The following is a 17,974-nucleotide window of genomic DNA, read 5'->3' as shown; positions in this document are numbered from 1 at the left end:
GACTTAACCCACGAGCAAACAAACAAATGTGTACAAATCCTTATCCATCATCCAGAAAGCAATGGTTTTATAGCCCAATTCTTGATCTTACGATTCAGCATATGCCACCGGGTTTTGCATCCAGCGCCGATTGGTCAATGTATGAACAAAGAGCATCGAAAGTATTCAAGTAATGTAAATTTTAAAAGTCCATGTAAACAAGTCTTAGGTAAACAAGCACACTGAACTGTCAGAAAAGTGAGGTTATACCTTTTCATGCAATGCTCTATGTTTTTGACAGGTATATGAATGAATCATTTCAGCATCAGTGATGCCAGGTCTATTTAAACAATAGCCTGCAGTGAAAATATAAAAGTCTGCAGATTGCTACAAAAATCTTCAATAAATTGGACATAGAAATGTAGTATGTATATATTTTAAATGATCAAAAATGTTGAAGGCTTGTGTATAAATTGGCTGGCATAGGCTTTGTTCTGCTAAATATTTGTAATCTGCAAAACATCTGCAGTGAAAATGCAAAATCTGCAGATTTACTAATATATATGCAGATCTGGCATCCTTTTAGTATTCCCCACAGTAAATTCATCCAAATGGTGTAAAAATACGGGGAAACAAGGCAAGATAGGTATTCAGAATATGGGGTTAAATGAGCAGCTTGCACTATTTTTGATTTTTTCAATAGTTAGAGGTACCAAATCATCGCGGCAATCGGCAGTAACGAATTGGGAATAAAAAAGGAAGCATCCTATCATATAAAATTTTTTGACGAGAAAGGTCTATCAACACGTTTCTTTAGCACCAGTTGTAAAATGTATCGATGAGACACTGCAACTCATGGCAATCGGCTTCATTCCTTATGACAAGAAATATTTCCAAGTCATCAGCGAAAAACAGTTTCTCTCCACGCAGTAGAACGAAGACCGCATCATTCACGAACAATGAGAATAGTAACGGGCCTAGTTACTACCTTGAGGAACTCCGGACTTTTTAGAAAAGGATTCGGACACGTTGTCACCAATTTGCACGACGACCTCGCGGTGTACTGTACAAGGTAGTGTCGGATCCAGTGGCAGAATCTCGTGGTACATACTAGTTTATCAAGCTTTGCTAGCAGTATCTCATGGTTAACTGTGTCGAAAGCGGCCTCAAGATCACCTTCGACCGTGTCAACCTGAAGTTTCCAGCACCCCGTTGATAAGCGATTCGAAAATTTTTGACTCGTCTCTCAGCGAAATGATTCACCGGTAGTTCGCGATGTTGCTTGTGTACCGGAAATATGATTGAACACATCCAATCGTCGGAAAATTTTTACTACTGAAGTGACACATTGAAAAGGTGCGGCAATGGAATCGCTAAAATATCGAAACATTTATTCAGAACAGCTGAAGGCGTAGCACTTAGTTCTGGAGCATAAGACGATTTCGATTTCTGTATTTTCGAACCGATTGTTTTGGAATGGTGAATACATCCATATCCACCGAACCAACGGGAACATCACCGGCCACGTTGACGAGCTCGACAGCAGATGGCACATCAGTCGTGAAGACACCCGAGAAGCAGCGATGCCAGATTTACAGACATGTCTGCATTTTACAGACGTTTGATGGTCTCCTACAGACGCAATCAGAAATCTACAGACTTTTTAAAGAGTAGCATTACTGGCTATTGGCGATTTGCGGCAAAACCAAAATTAGTCATGCGACACCTATGATTCAGCTCATGAACTGGCAAAGTGATACAGTTTGCTTTTTTTCACCCGCAAGTGAGTCGTAGCTTACTACTAAAACTTCATTTTATTTTCGGAAAAAGCTTATTACTGCCAAAATATGAATGAAACGAGTAAGAAATTTAGTTTTATTTGCAACTATTCTGAAATAACAGCCATTTGCAACTATTTGGCTCATACATTTCTTCGAAATGTAATCGGGATATTATTGTGGTTATAAAAAATCGTTCTGTAAATAGAGTTCCAACTCGAAACCGAGACCCAATCAGTTCCAATGCCAAACTCCTTCATATTTTGGACTACGTAGGAGATTCAGTGAAGACTATCAGAGAGAAGGATCGGCTGTGTATGATACAAAGCTCTTATTAGCCGGATACATTTTTCCTCGCGTGATCTGGAGAGTTTCATGAATTTACACCATCTCATAAAGGTTTAGCTTAACTTAAGAGGAATGGGAAATGATGTTGCGGCGGCTACGGTGCTCAACAAATTACATTTCGGAACAGCACACATATAGCTTTGTGAATAATATTAGAAATCACCACATTTTACACTCTTTTCGCAAGATGTTTACTCTTCATCTTATAAAATGATGGTTTTCCTTCTTTTTCATAAACAATTATCAACAAATTGTTCGGTGATTTGGTGTTTAAAAGTTATTTTTTACCAATGTTTACAGAAAATATATGCACTATGATAGAACAGAATGAAATCAGCAACACTTTGCTTCCTGCGCTATCTGTGAGCGGTTTCAACGTAGAATCGCCAATAGCGAAAAAGCGGATGAGAATAGGACATCGTCGATTTGTGTACGCACGTAGAGCTTTGACACGGATGCATTTCAGATTCCGAAGCGTTGCGTTCGACCAGAGAGGCTTCCTGGGAGGTTGATAATTTGGAACGGATTTTTCAACACAGTCAAGGAGTACTACTAGATTAGTTTTGCGAAAATTACGACGATTCACAGCTAAAGCTTTTTCATATACTGCCGCTAGAAGCATTATTGTCCCATGTGTATAGGGATTCCCATAGCACATGGGACAGTTATGCTTCTAGCGGCAGTATAGTGGTGAACTAATGATGGAAATGGATATTTCTAAAGTGAAGTGATAGTTATCCAAAGGAACGGTCACACTAGAAGCTTCACTCTTAGAACACACAGGCAAAGCATTCTCACTGATGAAGACAAAGTCAAGAAAACGAGATTGATGGCTGGAAATCGTACTTACTTGATTTAGTCCGTGAAAAGCCATCCCGTCCGGAAGTAAGCGGTAGGCGGGATTTGTTATCGAGGATAAAGGGTTAGTGTAAGCATATCAGCCGTGCGGTATCCGGTGGTGGCTGAAATCTCTCGTAGTATTTCAACAAAAAATTGACACTGGGTTTCTGTTCCCTATGTCATAAGAGACGACTAACAACAGGTGTGCCGTCAAATGGTGAGATAACGTAGCACTCACAAGTTTCCTATCTCATGCCTCCACGTGAGTCTATCGATAACATATGGTCGTTAGACCGGCCAACGGGCCTCAAAACCTGTATGATAAATTTATGTCCCAATCCAAGGTGTGACGCGAGCGAGGGATGAATGCCAGGGGGCATCAACACTTCGAACTCCAGCCCTTCGTTAAACTTGGACTAGGATCCGAAGTGATGACAAATACTAAGCCGCGTATGGAGCCTGTGGGGCACCAGGGCACACCCCACAGTATTTTTTGCCCTTACCCTGTCAAGCGGGGCTATGACAGGGTTGACTTTCTTTCTCTAGCTATTCGTGGGAACATAACGGAAAACACTAAGAACACTGTAAACATGAGTTTGGAGAAGATTGCGGCACTGGAGGTGGAAGAGGAGAAGGATTGCGCGGAAAGCAAACTTGGAGAGCCGCCGAATAGTGGTTCGTTTGAGGATGTTGTGTCCTGCACTTCGTCCATTCTCAACTCTCCAGATAGAGACGAGGATCGGACAGTGGCCAAGAAGGACACAGACCAGTCCGGCGGAGTGGCGGTGGGTTGGAGGTGTCCGAGAACAAAACAAGAGGAACAGAAAGAACTCGTCTTAAGTGGAGCGGCGCAGAAACGCTATGGGTGGCTTCTGAGAAAAGGCCACAAACCCACTGAAGCGCTAGAGTTGGCAAAAATCCCAATAGGGAAGTCACCATCCAAGCGACAGCGTTCGACGGACACGGAGTCGCCGAACAACAGTGAGTGCAGGAAGGAACCGCAACGCAAAAAAAATCAAAGGTCAGGATCGTAGACAGACACTAAAAACTGAGCAGCGCCCAACCTTCAACGAAATGGCCAAGTCGTACTCGATGGCCATCATTCCGGTTGGTCCATGAACAGCCGAATGCTATTCGATGTGCGCTAATCGATAGCGTCATGGAGCAGAGTTCAAGCAATACGAGACCCAAATTTAGGAAGTGCACCTACACACAAGGGCATATCGAAATTGCCTGTGTAGATAAAGATATTGCTAAGTGGCTGCAGGATGCCACAGCTGCGATCAAGCCCTGGGAAGGCGCTTCATTGGAAGCCGTTGAAGCGTCTCAGATTCCAAAACAAGCACTTTACATCGGGTATTTCCCAACAACATCGAAAGGTCCGGTGAGAACATCCTCCGCCTGGTGCAGAATCAGAACGACAATTTCTGCACAGAATGCTGGATGGTCGTGAAGAGAACTACGGTCCTCAAAACGGTAGAGATCCTGCTGTCGGTAGATGAGGCTTCAGTCAAACTGATAACCTCCGAACACAATCACCTGAACTACATATTCGGAAAAGCTAGAAGGCACCAGTTGGAGGGGGTCCCGGTCTTCGCCGAACGTGGAAGTTTAAGGCAAGCATGGACTGTGGGTGACCCAACACCCACAGGAGCTTTTACAGTCCATGCTTGCGGAGCACCTCCCGACGGACTTCTGATTATAACAAGCCTACAGCAATGGTAACGAGTTTATCGGTGACAGATCTTACGAGCTATACACAAAAGCACCCTACCGTAGGCGGCTCACGAACTGATACGCAAGGAGAGGATCGAAAACCCCCTGTAGACGAAGGTGCGCAAACGGCAAGGCCCAAAGTAGATACTGGACCAAAAAAGGGCACTGAAACGTCGAACAGCACGCAGCCTGTGACAGCCGTCGGCACAATAAATGGGACGAAGCATTGGCCCCAAAAGAGAAGAAACGCCGATAAAATGAACGGCATTCACTGTATTCAAATGAACCTTCCCCATGCAAAAGGTGCTACAAGCGTCCTTGCCCGGATGTTCAGCAAAGAGCGCCTAGACATCGCTCTTCTACAGGAGCCGTGGGCAAGTAAGCACAAAATTTTAGGCTTAAATTTCTCAGCTCACAAGATAGTAGATCTGTTCCAGTACCAGGAGAAACTGGAAGTACTCCGGAGAAAATCGTTCCTGTACTCTCTTCTTCTCTTTTTTCTTCTTCTGGTAGCAAACCGGAGTAAAAAGGAGCAAAGATTTTTTGCTCCTGTTTACTCCGGAGTGACTTCCGTGTACTGGAACAAACCTAGTATACTGTAACGACCAGCCAACTCCAAGAGCTGCAGTTTTGATAAACAGAGCGGTTAAATCCTCGCCTATCACAGGATTCATTCAACGAGACGTCTTTGCAATAGCAGTGGAGGCACCGACCGCTAGGGGAAAGCAGGAGATTGTGATCGCATTTGCCTGCTCTCCTGGCGATGCGGATACAGCACCACCTTCTGAAATCGATGCCCTCATAAAGTACTGCAGAAGCATAAACAAGCCCTTTATCATTGGATGTGATGCCAACGCACATCATACAATATGGGGTAGCACTGATATAAATACCAGAGGTGAGTACCTACTTTCGTCAAATGTCAATATATGTAACAAGGGAGCTGTACCTACATTTATGAACGCAGTTAGGAGCGAAGTACTGGACCTTACGTTATGCAGCGTTCAAATAACGGAAAAGATAGAGTTATCATGTTTCTGACGAACCTAGTCTGTCGGATCACAGACACATACCCATAGAAGCCAATAAACTCACAGTGCAAAAACACAGGGAAATAAGGAAAACAAATTAGTGTATATATTCCGCTCACACCTGGAACAGTCGAAAAGAATGGAGTGTAAGATCCAATCTCCGGCAGATCTGGATAATGCGGCAAGCGACCTTCAAAAGAGGATCATAACCGCTTATAACAGTTGTCCTCTTGTAACGAGGTCTGTATGGCGTGATGTTCCTTGATGGAACGAAAATCTAGCAACACTTAGAAGGGCTAAGACAAGACGTGACAATAGGGGGGGGGGGCGTTTTTGTTCCAATTTTACGTCAGAACGGTCCAGCTCCTGATTGGTTGATTCTGACTTTTTTCTATTCGGGCATTAGAGCATGTTCAGGAGTGTTTCAGTTTTAGATTCATAATTTAGACAGTTCTATTATATAAAACTGAAAATTTTAAGACTAGAACTTGCTATCCCCAGCCGCAGTTTTAGCGGATGTTCTATTCAGTTTAAAATTCATGTCACGCCGTGCTTTCAGTAGAGTATTACCACAGATAACAGACGTTTAGGCTAGAACAAAATTTCTTCAAAAACCTGTGTAAACTTTCAAATTGATATACGTTGGAAATCCGTGTTTCACTATTGCCATCTGCGCAACTGTTTGCTTCACATGTTTGACAGCTGCACTCTAACTGCATTGTATCGATCACTGCGCCATCTGCAAACGTTTGCCAAACGTGTTTCAGACGTCTGATTTATTCGGAATTTCAGTAGCGGGTATTTACACACGATTCAAATCGAGCTTAAACGTCTGTTATCTGTGGTTGAACCTTAAATGACAAATTTTGTCGATTCTGTAACTAAACAAAATCCATCCCCTCCACTTTCAAATTCATTCACCCAGCATTTTTTCACATGGAGATAATAATGAACTCATGCTGATTAAGCAAATTGAATATTATATTTTTTTGTTTAAAGTGTGTTAGCGTCGAGTTTCGTGGTAGTCTTGGGATACGTTCTAAGTGTAATAAGAATGTAATAGACATTTTCGCAATTATATTGCACATAACCAGCTAATAAGCCATAGTTTCGATAAATGAGAAAGGCACAATCGCACCACTAGATGGATTAAAAAAGGTTTTTCAATTTCCAACCACTTGTGGTTAGTCACACACCTGCATTGTAATTGTAATTTCTTAAATACATACGGGAACCGTTTCGTTGAATAGTGGCCGCAGTGGCATAGTTCCTCCATAACGGAACAAAAACTGCGACAATATTAAGTAAACGCTATTGTTGTTAGTAATTCAACAGTATTAAATAAATCAAATCTGTTCATTTTAACTGTTTTTTTTTCTGTGTGCTGATGTTATGCAGTCACACACACGTGTACAACTTGACATCAGCTTGTGCAATGAAATTAATAATAATAATAATTGTTATTATTCAATTCGAAATTCGTTTCAATAGTAAACATGATTATATCCCAGGAACAACATCTTAACATTTTAGATCTACCAAACGAGGTAAGCTCCAAAATAACCATTCAAACAATTACACTCGATTGATTGTCTATTGTAGATTCAGTTGCAAATATTCGACTATTTAAATTTGAGAGATCGGAAAAACACATCGAGGGTATGTCGGCTATGGAACGTACTTTCCTTTTCCGGTCGTTTCCTCGACAGAATTTGCCTTCAGTTGAGTGTGGAAGGGGACAGTTTTAAGTGTATCGTGGAGGTCCTAAGCCATAGCAGCAGAAGATACAGGCACATTGTCATAAATTTCAATAATAGAGATATTGTTACCACACATGGATTACGCGTAAGTGATGGCCTCGAAACTTTGGCATTGATTGGCTTGTCAAGGTTAAAAGCTGACCAGCTGATAGAGCTGCTAGAAAATAATCCTCGTCTGAATAGGCTCTTTTTGATCGGAGAATGGATTGATGTATACAGAAAGACCTGTTTGCTCGAGCTACCTACTTTGAAGATGGATGTTCTTCATGCTGAATGCTTCCCAACCTGGCTCAGTGCACTATCAGCTGATTCTTCACTAGTCCTTCGTCATCTCGCGAATCTATGCGTGCTAGTACCTTCGCTTTGCAAGTCGGAACTACGGTCGCTCGCTCGAATTTGTCCCGATCCCAAAACGCTTCAACTCACCGGTACTGACCCCACAGTTGCCTCCTTGTACGAATGCTACCACAAACAACTGGAGAAAATATCGATTTTATCACCCCAAAAAGATTTTTTTCATCAGTTTTGTGGAATAGGTTTCCCGAAACTGGACTACCTGTATCTGGATCGATTAGAAATTCACGACCAGCAAACTGTAACGAGTTGCATAAACTTTTTTGAAAATAAGCTACATTGCGTCCGCTTACAAACGCTAATACTTCATCACTTGTTCATGATCCGTACACCAATTTTCACGACAATCTGCCACAACTGTTTGGCCCTGAGGACGTTGGAACTTAGTTTAAACTATCTGAATGGAGATGCGCTAAAGGAGGTCACCAATCTGAGCAGTCTACAAGTACACGAAATTTAACACAAAATGTTTTCATTACTAATGATACGAATTTATTCTAGAAATTGACACTGCAAGGAACGGCCTATTTCCATGAGACACCCCACTGGGCCAATCAGATTGTATCTTTGACTACGGTTACAATCGCTGGTAATCGATTCCCTGTCCCGATGTTAGAGTTTATAGCAGATATTGCACCAAATCTGCAATCATTAACGTTGGAGGATGTTGCAAAGCCGCCAGAAATATTTTACATTCTACCGACATTGGTTGGTAACATAGGTCATCTAGAAATGGGTTATTCCCATCACTTCGAAAGACCGGTAATGGAGTGGTAAATAAGCTAACAACATTTGTAATGTCAATGGTAAAACTTTCAGCCTTCGTGTCATCCATCCGGATTTTTGCGAAACATGAACAACTTGAAAACGTACAGCATTCGACGGGTAACCATCAATCATGGCATTCAAGGATGGCTTCAGGACGCACCACAGTTACGAAGCGTTACAATAGCGGATTGTTCATCCTTGACCGATACCCATTTGGTGATTCTGACTACTAATTGTCCTAAGCTGAGGCAACTGCAGCTGAAAGGTTGTCCGGGGGTTACAGAGAAAGGTATCGGCGAATTTCGATCACGAGTTCCGTTATGCAGCGTTTCGGGTGATATGGATTGAGGAGAAAAATGTGATATAAGTCTGCTCAATGCTGTATCTTTGCGACCTTCAACTATCAAATGTACGAAAGTTGAAATGTTGGTGTAAATATGTACAAAATAAGATTAGCAAAAAATACTTTATTCGTGCAAATAGTTTGTTACTGCAAATTAAGGATTTTTTCCAGGTGTCATGCAATTGCCGTCGGGATATCGCTTTTGAAACGAACTGATGAGCTCGGGGTCTACTAATCTAATACCGTCCAACTGATTACCGAGCGTTATCCTGTAAGTAATAATACAACACGTTAATAACGTTCAGATTTCTCGCGACAAGCACTCTTACCAATTCGGCTGAACGTTGTGTGGACGACCAAAAAGTTCAATTTTTCTCGTTCCGGGGCTTAACCGCTCAATGATCCCGTATATTTCGTCCGGCTTGTGACTGGTCGCTCTTACTTCAGCCACTATGACGTCACAATCCAATCCTCGGTTCAAGTTCGGTGGATTCCCCTTCATTCCCACCAGACAGTGCTCCTTGCCATGGTTCAACCAATGTCCGGTTCTACCGGTACGAATTATTCGCTGCAGTTGATTTGTTTTTACCCAAATCAATTCATCGACTCGCTCGTACCCCCACAGCTTCAAACACTCGCGACCAAGTTCCATCGCTCGGCCAGTCACCCAAAGAAAAATTAAACCATCGTCTTGCAGAGCAGGAACTCCCAGTTGTCTCATCTCATCGTCAGACATTGTTCCGTAGGGTAGCTCCATATGAATATCCCAGGGTGGATCGGCCATCACCACAGCGAATTTTCCGAGAACTGTCATATCCAAATAGCGCAAGTCACACTGAATCCATTGAGGTGGATATAGCGCAGCACACGGATCTTTCGTTCGTTTCGAAGATCCATCACCATCGAATTTCGATCCTGTATTCAGTCCGACGTACGTATCGACTTCATAGTGAACATACTTACAGGTATCCATATGAAAACAAGTATTTAAAAAACTGCAATCTCCCAGCGATTCATCTGTATGTGATTGGATAATCTTTTTGAAATGCAACTTGTTGCAAAGATACTTTGCATGGTCATCCGCTTCTTTTTTGATCTCCACGATCTCGAACCCGTTGTTATCATCACTAATGATAACGTCGTCATCATCTTCCTTCTTCAGATTAGCATCGTTTGCTGCCTCCAACGATCTTAAACATTCGATTCTTGTTCCATGCGGACAAAACTCCATCACCTGAGCGCCACCCTGCGATTTGAATTTTTCAGCCAGTGACCGCTCTTTGGCCGTTGGCTTAGTCAATAGTTCCAAAATTTCTTCTCCAACCTTTTTGCTTTGTTTCTCTCTTGTGGAAGGCATTGACAGCAGTGACATAATGTCCGCCGTATTGCTCAGCAGGCTCGATTCGCCGGCTTTCGTCTGTGCTTCCTCTTTGATTGACCCGGAGATTAATCGAGCCAGCTTCATATCGGAATCTTTTTCTATCTTAACAGCTTTTCGTTTAGTACCTTCCCGCTCGTTGTGATTGACCAGTAAGTCATCGTAAAGAGACTGCAGGCTGCCGTATTCCGCCGAGATAACCTCATAACCAACCATTCCTGCAATACTGACTTCCTTCATATTGACCAGATTCTGGCCGGATAGCTTTTGCAGATAGTGCAATATGGAATCACTTGCCGTTGGTTTCTGAATTAATTTTTCTACCCGTTCCCCTATTTGTGTCGAATTAGTCGGTAGAGCCAAACTGCGATCAGCCAGTACCTGGACCAGCGTTTTTTCGACCTCATAATCAACATCTACGAAAATGAAACCTCTTGACCGATCTTCTATCACGCTAGCATTGCATAGCACTTACCTTGCTCCAGCTTAATAGCCGTCAGCAATATTTTACTCTTATCATCCCCACCGGAAGTGCCGGCTTCGGTTTTGATCAGTCCTACTACACTCGGGCTGGGGCTGCTTCCACCGAGCAGATCCTGGCGTTCCTTCTTGCGTTTCTCCAGCCGCTCCCGCAGTGTGTTACGTTTAGCCTTGACGGCCTGAATCTCTTCCCAGGAGGACATATTTACTGTAATTGTAGACGGAACAGAGGTTTGGCAGCGGTTTGAATTTTGATATTAAAAACTGCCGGAGCTAGCCAAAAAGTACTGTTGTGTTTACACACGCAGGCACATAGCAATTTTATACATAAATAAACTTCAAACAGTTCCATGGGGGGTCCGTGGATGGTGATCGTTACAACGCAGTGCTCTGTAGTATCGACTAGATAGAATAGATAGAATAGGGTTGTCTCGCTGTTTTACAAAATGTTAGTAAATATCTGGGAATTGAACATTATTAGTTATTAATCAGTATTTTTTGATTACGACATGACAGTTGGACAAATTGTAACGAATTCTTGACAAACATATGATTACGGCTTAAAATCCAACTGTCAAAATTCTCTTTGAAAGGAAATTCCGGAAAACCGTTACTCGCCAATCACAGATGTTGGTAGTAAACAAAAGAGAAAAGTTTTCTCCTTCATCAACTGCTGTAAACTGTGTATGGCCAGTAACCGTTTGTCCAGAATTTCCTTTTAAAAAGAATTTTGACAGTTGGCTTTTAAGTCATAATCATATCTTTAACAAATTATACACAAAAACAGCTTACTTGATGCTTTGCTCAAGATTCAGCTCGAATATGCTCAATCAAGCTACTACGATACAGTTGCACACATCATGTCGGACGATGCCGTATGGTATCACGCGAGGGGAATGGATTAATAGGTTTCTTAGGCGCGTCACGTATTCATCCCAAAAATATTCTTATTCTGAAATATCAAATGAAAAAACTTGTTAAAAATTTCAATTAATTGGGGTGATCATATCAGAGAAGAAAAACCCAGGACATTCGTAAGCAGACCCCTTCTTTCCGCTGATGCAAAGTCAATTTGACGCTACTTCCGTCCCGTATCTGGCAGATTTTTTCCTAGCTTTACGGTGGTGAAAAATTTTGCGTTCGATTTTTGCAGATTGCCAAAACTAGCTTATTCTTTCTATTCCAACCAACAAAATCTGGATACTGATGTTGGAGAATTATTCTATCTTCAATTGAGCGAATCAGACTAAATATCTTCTGATCAAATCTTCAGTACTAGATGTACATCATTAAAGTACAGCAGAAACATCAACAGCACCAGGTTCATTGGGGTATGTGTAGACGTTTATGTAAATGTGGGTAAACTTGGTAATCTCTATCTCTCGATCCGTAAGGATCGGAACAACAAATTTTTCTGTTAATTCTAAATATCTGCATTTTAGCGATTGTTATATCATAGCTCAATTTATCAAAAGCAGCAGATTGGTTGGTGTTTTTATTTTGATAATAAAGGTTTTAACCTTAGGATCATTTGCCTTTCTTCGGAATAGAAAAATCTCATTTGGAAAAATCTATAACCCTATGTGCGGGGTTGGGAATAGAACCCAGGTGAACTGCGCACAAGGCAATCGCTTTATCAACTACGTTATGTTCGTCCCCATATTAGTTGGTGTAAATAACATCAAATTGATCGTGGTACCCTAATAAACATCGTATAATTTAACAGTCTAACGACCTGTTCAGGGTATTATCCAAACAATATGTGAAATCGTCGTATTATATGGGTTAAAGTTCGTGTATAATTTATTTTTATTAGGATATTCCCTACTCTCTGTTGTGCAGGCTATTGTAGTGTGTTAGAAACAGTGGTAGTGATCCTTAAGAGGTTCCATAATGACCAGCTCAAAAAAAAAATCGATGTACCACTCAAGGAAGTTATTTCCCGATAATTGGTACAAATTCTTCTCAAAACGAGAAGTTGTGACCTTTTATTTGATTTATGCGCAAAACAAAAATTGAGCGCAAAAATTGTCAAAAATTTAAAAATCTGTAAGAACGCTGTGGAAATCTGTGCATTAAAACAGAAATCTATGCAGCGTATTGGAAATCTGTGAAACATATATGCACATCTGTACACCTGGCATCCCTGGTTGGGGACCATTAATAAATTATGTGGCATAAAAATTGAGCATTATTGACTACCACTCCCCCATGTAACAAATTGTAACAAATTTCCAGAACATATCGAGTAGTTTCCTCGAAGTCTCAGGACACCACCAGGACAGTTAAAATCCAGGCAGTATGGTCACCCTAAACTTAATAAAAACGTGTGAATCGGAACCTCGCGATTCGTTTATTTGTTTCGATCCATCCCATTGCTTGGTACAAGCGGAAGGATGATTTGCCACACATTTTTTACGATTGTCTTGCCAATTCTCCTGGGTAGGTCTTTCTATTCCAAATTAATATATTTTATGTGACATTTGCTTTGACTTCAGATAATCCTAATTTCTCGTACCAGGAGCAGCTCGAGGTAACAGGAAATAAGTCTCATTATTATGTTTAATTCTAACGAAGAAATTAGTTGGATTGCTAAACAAATAAGATCATAACGCGTGATTCACAATGACGTTTATACAATTATTATTTGGTGAAATTAAACAAAGAGTCGGTTGTTTTAAGGTACAACTGAGAAAAGCTTAAAAAGTTGCCATTTTTAAAAGCGGAAAAAGCAGTTTTTTCGCTACCCTTTGCACAATCTTTCTGATAATCAAACAATGTACATACATGTCATGAAGATGTTGTCAACGGTGTGAAAAAATTGCTTTTTTTCGATTTCGAAGTTGGCTGTTTTTCGAGACATTCATAGTTGAACCTTAATGGACAAAGAAAAAGATTGCTAGAATCAACAAAAATGTTCATTCATTTCGAATGATATATTCAGATTAGATTACATGGGAACCCAGCCAAGCTCAACCGGAACATTAGCCGGAATGCTGGCTGGTTCAAATTCGTATTCCAGCTCCAGTAACACATCCGATTCTAGTTAGAATTGGTTGTGTCGCCGGAGCCGGAATATAAATTAGAGCCAGCCAGAATTCCGGCACATTCACGGCTGAATTTCACTGGGAATTCACGGGAGAGAACAAATAAAGATTGTTTGATTTCAAACAAAGGGATTTTTACAATGCAAACAGAAGCAATTTTTGAATTAAAAGAAATTATATTGATGTAACTACTGCCGGGAAAGTCTTTCATGAATGTATTGGACCGATTTTAATATTTTTACATTTCTTATAAAAGAAATGTATAGAATTCGCTTTAAACAATTATTCAGTTAATATACTGGCATTTTTTACATTTTGAAGACCCCAGGCAACCACTGTGCACTAAAGCAAGCATTATTTTCACTATATAACAGCTTTTCCATGCTTATAGGCTTTATACAAGCTTTGCAAATGCTTATAAGCACTACGAATATCAAGCACTAAAACAGGCCGTATATGGGTATATGAAGCTCTACTGTAGAGCTTGTGACCCCTGTAACTATAAGCCAGATACGGTAGTCACCGATGCCATTTTAATGCCTGTTATGGTTGGCATTTTCACTAGTCTAACTAATAAATTCCAAATCAAATCAAATACCCAAGTAACCACTAAGCCGTGAAAATGGCATCAATTCGTTTCTGTGCCCAAGTAACCATAAGCATTAGGCCCCTGCACAATATTGGCTTTACATTTGAACTAATGTTGCATTGAAACTCCATTATAGCATTAACAATGCAATAAAGCTCAACATTAGTATCATTAATGCATACATGCACAGCTTAAACATTGCATTATCGTTTGCTCTGTATACGTATATAAAGCTGATATAAGACGTCCATGCTTCAAGGATTTTTAAAGCATGTATGCTTTACATGTGCATTTAGTTCCACTATATAGCAAATATAAAGTCTATATAATGCTGTGGGTTTATTCGTCCAAGTTACCAATAAGCATTATAACGGAGCCTGATATCTAAATTAGATCTACAGTCTTAAAGAGCCGCTAAGCCATATATCCTTATATAATGCCATTATTATGCCAGAAAAGGCGAAAATAGTATTACTCTAAGACAAGACGTGACAATCGACTTCTTCCTTCGGTATTCTTTTCGCACATTTTCACCCTGCAGAAATCTTCCGAACAGTGTTGCTATTTTTATTAATGAAAATGGAGACATATTAATTTATTTTATGCCGGCAATATTTTGTATCTTGAACCCATTATATTGATGAAAGGCATCGTTTTTCCATGTCATGGGTGTTTATTAAGGTTTGATGAAGCCATTTTCTGAAAAAAAAATTAGATTATGGTGCGGTCTTTGTCTTATTTTTGTTAAAGTTAATCAACCATGTATACGGTAAATTCATGATAAATACTTGTTTCACTTTGCCGCACCATTTCTGTTAAATTTAGTCATTTTTACTTTTTTAAAGATAATAATTTTATTTATCAAAGTTAATGACAACACTGCCAAACATCATTTCTCTATCCCTGCAGTAACATTGCGTACGGTGTAAAAAGTCAAAATCAACCAATAAGGAGCTGGACCATTCTCTCATTTTAATTTGGAACAAAACGCCCCCATACTGTCACGTCTTAGGTATTACTGTGAAGAAATTGACAGCTCGTTTGTGTAGTACTACTGCTATTATATAATCAGAGATGCCAGATTTGCAGACAAGTCTGCAAATTCGCAGACTTTTAATTTAAGCTGCAGATTTTTTGGATGACGCAGATATTTGCAGATTTTCTAGTTTGGTTGCAGATATTTGCAGATTTTTATGTTTTGTTGCAGATATTTGCAGATTTTTGAATATAAAGGCTTTTGGTTACACTAGCTTTCCTGACATTTTTTGTTCTTCCCAGACTTTTAGAATTATTTTTGCAGACATTTGAAAAAAGTACCTGGCATCTCTGTATATAATACCAGTGCACGAATGTCATGCTATTAGAAAGCTTGAATTGGCTGTCATTTTCCGCAATATGGTTTTGCAACGATTTTTTATGCCTTCTTTTCGGTATGATGAACAAAAAGGAAAAATATAAAAATGCTGTTGGGAACAGTAATTGACTCCCTTCTAATGCATTGTAATTGATATCCATAACGGGATTTTGTTCTCACACGATATGAATAATGTTTTATGAAAATTAACTTTTGTAAGTCTCGAACAGAGGTACCTGTCTCGTCCCTCACGGTAATTGCACAGCTTTCGCTATCTAGCTAGGCTATATTGAATATGTTCGAATGAAATGAAATATGCCGAATATAATCTTCAAGAGAAGTCGAAACGTTAATTCGAAGTAACGAAAAGTTAAATAGCAGTGCAAGAGGGCACCAACACATTTGTTTCTATCATATTCAACAACTGATGGCACTGGGGTGGGCGTAGCGTAGTTGGTAAATCGATTGCCTTGTACGCAGCGCACCTGGGTTCGAGTCCCGACCCCGTACATAGGGTTAGAAATTTTTCATAAGAGATTTTTCTAACCCGAAGAGGCAAATGACCTTAAGGTCAAAATATCTATAATCGAAATATAAAAAAACTGATGGCGCTTGGCTAAAAATCGAGCTGTACATTTTACAAAATATTCACAATACCTTAATATTGTTTTTTGACTACAAGTATTCACGCATCACCCTAGCCTCAGAATGGTACCGGAAGCGCAAAGGAAAATGAGTGCCATCCTCATATATCCTTGCTCGGTGCTCCAACCGATCTCGGCTGCTGGTGAGCTCCCCTCAGCATCGGTTTCGGGTTCGGTTCTTCGAAGGATACATGAATGTCAATGTCTTTCCGCACAACCCAGTCATTCGCTGACCGTCGGAGGAATTTGTCGAAATTTGTTAACAGTGCCAGTCGCCAGTCGGGTTCTACCCAGTTAAACTCATTCCGAAACCGGTTCGGATTTCTAAATGGAATCATTATGGATTCCAAATCAAATGCAACAACCGATTCCGACTCAGAATCGGTTATTGCATTTGATTCGGAATCCATACTGACTCCATTAAGGATTCCGAATCAAATTCCGAATGGTTTGACCGGGTACGCGTGCTCCGTCTCCCGTTCCAAAGTCCTGATTTGCTGCTGGTCGGATCACTTCGCTGGTGGGGTCGGGTGGAAAAGTTATTCGCAGTTGAAAGAAGTGATAATGCAAAGAATAATAAAAAAATAGTGTGCATTTTGTGTGTGTTCATGTGCTTCTGCAACTATTAATAGGATTACCGACCCGATTGCCCAAGTGCAGTTGCACGTCGGGGAAAGCCTTGTGCAAAGGAGAAAAAATTATCACCTCTATGGTAAATTGGATTCATCGAGATTCATCTGGAGATTACCAGCTGTGTCGGGTATTTCAACCGCTGATTGAATTTGGAGTGAAAGGTGAATAACGAAAAATGTCGAGTTACGGAGTGATTGATTATTTTTTGTGCGCTGGTACGAAAGGTTGGCAAAGCTAATGTCGTTTTCAGTTTTGCACCAATGCTACACCAGTCAGTGTAATGAAAGAATAAGATGAACTCATAACCAAATTTAAGCAAGTTTAAACGATGTTATACTGGTGTAGTTATAATGCAAAAACGAAAACCTACAATATTTATTGTTATAAATATTTAATAGGTATGCTGCTATTCATTTCTTGAGATAATTGTTAAACTCACTCTGAGTGCAAGTACACCACATTATAAGCCTTAAAGTTAGAAACAAGATAAAGATACCTTTGTGTTAGAGTATATTTTGGGCTGGTATCATGAGATGGGTTGATCTTTTTCTAATTTTTTATTGATTAAGAGTGAACCATTTCTTTCCTACAGTACAGGAAAAGCGCGACATAGGTTCAAATGAACAATGTTTAACAACGACTTAACGTTTAGTTTTCTATCGTAGCAGTCGCGAAGAAATATTCATAAAATGCGAATAACCTGAGTCTTTGGCATGTTCGGATCGTATAAAGTAATCTAGTACCTTAGTTAATCCAGATACAGGACAACAGTCATATTTAATCAAACATTTTCGATTGCCGAGAGATAAAAAATTGCTCATTCCTGAACTCTAGCGGCACAAAATGCTCAGCATGGAAGTCTGAGTCAAGGTTGCAATCTCAAAAAAAAAAAATTAAAAAAAAACAGTTTGACAGCATTTGGGGTTAGATCC

At 40.3% G+C, this 17,974-nt stretch overlaps 3 protein-coding genes across 4 annotated transcripts in view; 2 read left to right on the top strand and 1 right to left on the bottom strand.

Annotated features, from left to right (window-relative positions):
• The first annotated feature begins 7,047 nt into the window (after positions 1-7,047).
• LOC131690871 (uncharacterized) lies at positions 7,048-9,041 on the top strand. Its single transcript, XM_058976944.1, has 4 exons — positions 7,048-7,239; positions 7,295-8,251; positions 8,308-8,568; positions 8,626-9,041. Exons 1-4 carry the CDS (start codon positions 7,189-7,191, stop codon positions 8,920-8,922), a joined length of 1,566 nt encoding a protein of 521 aa, XP_058832927.1. The 5' UTR covers positions 7,048-7,188; the 3' UTR covers positions 8,923-9,041.
• A 5-nt stretch (positions 9,042-9,046) lies between these two features.
• On the bottom strand, positions 9,047-11,134 carry LOC131690869 (N6-adenosine-methyltransferase MT-A70-like protein). Its single transcript, XM_058976943.1, has 3 exons — positions 10,771-11,134; positions 9,247-10,711; positions 9,047-9,186 (listed from the first exon to the last, which is right to left on the bottom strand). The coding sequence occupies exons 1-3, from the start codon at positions 10,976-10,978 to the stop codon at positions 9,072-9,074; spliced, it is 1,788 nt and encodes a 595-aa protein (XP_058832926.1). The 5' UTR covers positions 10,979-11,134; the 3' UTR covers positions 9,047-9,071.
• Positions 11,135-16,803: 5,669 nt separating this feature from the next.
• The window catches only part of LOC131694036 (trifunctional nucleotide phosphoesterase protein YfkN), a 117,524-nt gene continuing 116,353 nt past the window's right edge, over positions 16,804-17,974 (top strand). The window contains exon 1 of one of the 2 annotated variants that reach the window (XM_058982374.1): positions 16,804-17,203. In XM_058982374.1, the coding sequence (XP_058838357.1) occupies positions 17,119-17,203 (85 nt within the window). In that variant the 5' untranslated portion in view covers positions 16,804-17,118. The remainder of the gene's footprint in view (positions 17,204-17,974) is intronic. The other variant, XM_058982378.1, reaches the window with a different exon arrangement.

The sequence above is a fragment of the Topomyia yanbarensis genome, chromosome 3, assembly GCF_030247195.1.
Source record: "Topomyia yanbarensis strain Yona2022 chromosome 3, ASM3024719v1, whole genome shotgun sequence".
Classification (NCBI taxonomy): domain Eukaryota; kingdom Metazoa; phylum Arthropoda; class Insecta; order Diptera; family Culicidae; genus Topomyia; species Topomyia yanbarensis.
Note: the sequence above shows the minus strand (reverse complement) of the source record. Positions and strands in the feature narration are given on the sequence as shown.